Source organism: Helianthus annuus, chromosome 17 (genome assembly GCF_002127325.2).
Source record: "Helianthus annuus cultivar XRQ/B chromosome 17, HanXRQr2.0-SUNRISE, whole genome shotgun sequence".
NCBI lineage: Eukaryota > Viridiplantae > Streptophyta > Magnoliopsida > Asterales > Asteraceae > Helianthus > Helianthus annuus.
Genome location: NC_035449.2, coordinates 191,814,854 through 191,820,399, shown reverse-complemented (window position 1 = coordinate 191,820,399; position 5,546 = coordinate 191,814,854). Strand labels below are relative to the sequence as shown.

The window sequence follows — 5,546 nt, the reverse complement described above, 5'->3', positions numbered from 1 at the left end:
GAAACAATGAACGCGATACACATAGTGACACATTGACTTTGCATGTTATTTAATCAAACAGAAAACATTAGAAAAACAACACACATGATACACCCCAAAAATATTTAATGACTGAAAAGGGGAGAGAAATAGATCTACTCACTGGTTGCGAAGAAATGATCCAAGAGAATTACCGCACGAAAAGAAATAAATAATATCTAAAACCACAATCACCCTAAAAAATAGCAATAAACAAGATACCAAACGAATGAATAAACGAATATGATGAGATGATGATTTCTAGGTTCACATAATCTAGGGATTTCTTGTTTAAATGATAAAACGATTTAAATGACTAAAATATATAAGTACAAATAATACAATTCGTATTTATATATAATAGTAAAAATATGACGAAGCTGTGTGATCTCGACTAAAGAGATATTTTATATATTTTTCTCTAAAAACAAATGTATAACATCTTCAAGTTTGATACAATAAAAATATATTACATTTGTTAAAATAAATAAATATATTTCAAGATTGATTAAGAATATCAGCAAATAATGATCTAGTCTAAACGTATATTTATTGATTTTGATCATGAGTATAAGTCTAAAATGACAAAAAATATATATTTATAGTTTTCATACCAACGGATATTGGCTACAAGCATAATATACATATAATTTATCTATTTCTTGACAAAGTATATATAGTTGATATAAGACTAGAGGGTGTGGGGGCGCCACTCGCCCACGTCATCACCATTAGCGCCCCACCGACGCCATCACCCACACCGTGGCTGTTAAAGCGGGGCGCCATGGAGTTGTCCGCCACCATGGTAGCGCCAAGATGGAGATATTCAGGTGGGGCCCACTTGCTAAAAACCAATGAAATCTTTTTTTTTTATTTTGTTTAATAGAGGCTCCATCTACACCATGCAAATTAAAAGGGGCTCCATGGCTGAGATGAATCCTAGGTAGCGCTGACGTGGCCTGATAAAGCCCCTAGGAGGCTCCAACCACACCCTCCAGCCTAAGGGATATTGGTCTCTAATAATCTCCACTAAATGTCATTGGCCATTGGCAGTCCCATCTTTTTTTTATTCCCACTGACAGTCCCACCTTTCAACTATTTTTCCTCCACTGGTCCTGAGTTACGTTAAGTTTTTTTTTTCCGATTTACAAACTGACGTTTAGGGCTTTTGATCAGAACGAGAATACGAGTCGAATGATGTAAAACTTATGAGTTGAATGAGGATACGTCCGATAGAGATTATTAAAAGCTCATCCAGGGCTGAAATAATCAGCCCCTAAATATCCATTAATGTACAAACAAAGTCTTATACACTAACAAAATAAGACATGTTGCCATAGAGTCTCTAGGGTAAAGATCAAATAGGAAGTTTATTTTGGCTAGGAAGTATAGGAAGTAATCTTAGCCGTTCATCATATTTTTTTAAATTTTTGTACGCGGTGGCATTTTCGTCTTTTTACATTATCATATCTTCGTTCTAATTCAATTACAGATTCTGTTACTTCTTTTCTTAGTTCATCACTCTCATAACATAATTGAAGGTTCTGTAACCCTAAATCACCGTCGATTGCAAATTCATCTCTTTTCAAACATTAATCTTGTATCGTTCGTCAATTCGATAACTTCAATGTCTTCTTCAAACTCTGCTGGTATGTTTAGCTTCAATTCGGAGTAAAATTTTGTTATTTTTTCTGAATTTCTTTGTTTTACGTTTTATAATTCGTGGTTCTGTAAGTAATATTTGATTTTTCATAAGTTTAATAGTTATTGTTGTATAATTAAACATAATTTGTTTGTTTTTTTTCTTCATCATTTATTGCGTTTTAGTGAAGAGTTGCGTTTTATGATATTAATTAAATTGTATGAATATAAAACTTTTATTTTTATGTTATATAAAGCTTTAACTGTCTATAACTGTTATTGTTGTACAATGTTTTGTTTATTCATCATTTTATGCGTTTTACTGAATGTATTGCGTTTTATGATTTTTTAGATAATAGTTCATATACAAACCTTAAAGGTTTGTATTTCATATATTATTTTTAACTTATTTTTATGATTTAATATTAAACACATTATTATATAGGATGTATTGCGTTTTATGATTATTTGTTAAGTGTTTCAGATCATATGATGCGTTTTACTGAAGCTGTTGCTTTTTATGCTTTTTATCCATATTAGTCTATATATAAACTTTAAATGTTTGAATTTTAAATTTTTATTAATATATTTTTTGGTTTATCAATAAAAACATTATTATGTAAGATGAATTGCGTTTTAAAGTTTTTTTTAATTGTTTCAGATAACATTTCCAAGTGGGAGGAACGTGTATGCATAAACAGTGGAAGAAAGTTTTTCAAACCTAAAGTCAGTGGATCCATTACACCTGCTGTTGGAATGTTTTTTAAGTCATTTGATGAGGCTTTTGCGTTTTATCAGAGATATGCACTTGCTGCAGGTTTTTCTGCAAGAAAAAATACCCTATGGAAAAATGGTGATGGTTTAGTGAAAATAAGATATATTGTCTGTTCAAAAGAAGGATTTCATGTTAGCAAAGAAATAGATTCTGGTTCAGTTGAGAATAGTAAAAAGATTGTTAGACGTAATAGAGGTTCAAAAAGAGTTGGATGCAATGCTCATGTGAAATTAATATTAGAGAACAATAATATGTATAAAATCTACTACTTTGAAGAAGAACATAATCATATCTTTGTGGAAGATGAAGATATTCATTTCTTGCCGGCTGCACGAAGTATCGATTATGTGAAAGAAAGTTTTATATCTGGATTGTCAGCAATCAATATTGGACCTGTTAAAGCATTCAATATTATGAAAACAATGTATGGTGGTTTTGGTGAAGTTGGTGCTAGTAAAGTTGATTGTAAGAATTATAGAAGGGATTTGAATCTTTATATCGGAGAGTATGATGCAGAAATGGTAGTTAGGCGTCTTATTAGGAAGAAAGAATGCTGTCCGGGTTTCACATGTGATTATGTTATTGGTGAAGATAGAAGATTGAAAGGGCTTTTCTGGGCTGATGAGCAATCAAAAAAAAATTATACAGTTTTTGGTGACATATTTGGTTTTGATGCTACTTATAAATCAAACAAGTAAGTTTTTTTTCATTTATTGCGTTATATATTCTATTGCGTTATACATTCTGTTCTAATTTCTAATGCTTTTTTAATTTGTTTTTTATGCAGGTATGATTTGGTTTTTGTTCCATTTACTGGTATTGATAATCATTATAGGAATGTCACATTTGGTGGTGCATTACTTGGTTCGGAGACTGCAGATTCTTATAGATGGCTTTTAAGGTGTTTTGTTAATGCTTTTGGAAGTGAGCCTAAAGTTGTTGTTACTGATCAAGATGCTGCAATGAAGAGAGCTATTAAGGATGTACTTTCAAGAAGTAGGCATAGGTTATGTATGTGGCACATATGGGAGAAATTGAAGACAAAGGTATTAACTGCGTTTTATGATATAACAAACTGAAATTTTAATTGTTTTATTATTGCGTTTTATGTATTATACAATAAGATCACCAAATATTTTTATCAATAGAATTACAAAACAATTGCGTTTTACCATCAATTCATTATGTTTATCATTTTCAATATATTGTTTTTAAATTATTGCGTTTTATGTTTTATAATATTATTACTTTTTTATTCAGGTTGGTCCTGTTTTGTCTGCAAACACTGATTTTAATACAAGAATGACTCATGTTGTTTGGAATGATACTATTAGTCCAGAAGATTTTGAAACTGAGTGGCATTCAATAATGTCTACTTTTGGATTGGAAAATCATGAGTGGTTAAAAGATATGTACGATCTTCGATTTGACTGGATTCCTGCTTATTACCATGGAGAGGATTTGGCTGGTCTTATGCGTACTACTTCGAGATGTGAAAGCGAGAATTACTTCTTTGGTCAGATTTGCAATCCAAGATGTACACTTGTTGAATTTTTCACTCATTTTGAGACTGCAATGGATATTCAAAGGCATGAGCATAGGAGGAATGATCATGATACAAGGTATATTGAGTCTAAGCCCTGGAGTGACTTTGTATTGGAGAAACAAGCATCAGAAATATACACCAAAACAATTTTTAAGGATATTCAGATTGAAATTGATGCTGCCATTACAAAGTGTATGTCAAAGTCTCTTGATATTGTGGGTGATGTTCAATATTTTGAAATAAAGGATTTCAGACAGCCATGCACATCTTTTTTGAAGGTATTTTTTAAATTTATATATTTTTAAATATCTATTGCGTTTTATTATTCCATCATTCATTGCGTTTTATCATTATATGAAAATATAGTTTTATCTGTATTATAATTAAGATTCATTGCGTTTTATATTTAATTTCACTAATTTTATATAGCTTTTTAATCTTATTTACAGGTGCAATACAGCAAACAAGAAGATGGATTAACAATAAGTTGTTCTTGCAAACGGTTTGAACAATTTGGTATATTATGCCGACATATATTTTACGTTTTACGGTATGATGATATAAATGAGTTTCCTAGAAGATATGTTCATAGAAGATGGATGAGAGATGTTGTTTCTGTTGGATCAAATCATTCAAATATTCGGTTTGATGAAATTGGTAGGAATAGTGAAATTGATAAAGTTTATAGAGAAATCGTTGTTGCAAATGAGTATGTGGTTAATAGGCTGGTTGGCGATATAGATGAGTTGTGTCGTTACAGGGATCATATTAAAAGTTATATTGATAAAGCGGATGAGGTTATGGTTGCTGCGCCGCCTCCTAGTCGCAAAGAAAGATTTGCTGAAATTGGAGGGAACATAGAAAAATCAGATTCTATTATTCGTGTGCCGATCAAAACAAGGACCAAAGGATGCGGTGTACAAAAAAGGATCAAGTCAAATCGTGAGATTGCAATTCAGAAATCATCAAAGATCCAGAAATCGTGCCGTGTATGTGGTGAAAAAGGACATAACAGTCGCACATGTAAAGATAAGGTTTCTTCTAATGCTATAGGTTCTAGCAATGCAATGTAATTATGTATAGAAATTCTGACAAAATCAGATATCAATAAGTAAAAAAAAATTTGTCATTGCGTTTTATGATGTATATGTTTCATCTCATTTTATTACTGAGTTTTATAATATCCATCATATTTATCAGTATGTTTTGGTTAATTGCGTTTTATCATACCAACAATATATTGTAATTGCGTTTTATACATGAACAATATAATTTAAATTGTATTTTTTGATTAATGCGTTTTATTGTAACATAGATCATAGAACAAATTAAACACGAAATGATGACAACACTAAGATTCCAAAAGGGATTTCAAAATCACATGACAGCTTTTTTTGGAAAGTTGCGTTTTATGATAACAGTATATTGTTATTCCGTTTTATAGATAGAACAATATACTTTAATATGTTTTTTTTTATTATTGCGTTTTATTGTAACACATATTAAACATAAAATTAAACAAGAAATTCAAGTAGATATAATAAACATTGCGTTATATAGATAATG

The 5,546-nt window shown here is 30.7% G+C and overlaps 1 protein-coding gene across 1 annotated transcript; it reads left to right on the top strand.

Annotated features, from left to right (window-relative positions):
- Positions 1-1,645: 1,645 nt before the first annotated feature.
- On the top strand, positions 1,646-5,053 carry LOC110925462 (protein FAR1-RELATED SEQUENCE 5-like). Its single transcript, XM_022169416.2, has 5 exons — positions 1,646-1,667; positions 2,321-3,128; positions 3,222-3,480; positions 3,695-4,258; positions 4,430-5,053. The coding sequence occupies exons 1-5, from the start codon at positions 1,646-1,648 to the stop codon at positions 5,051-5,053; spliced, it is 2,277 nt and encodes a 758-aa protein (XP_022025108.2).
- Positions 5,054-5,546: the final 493 nt, after the last annotated feature.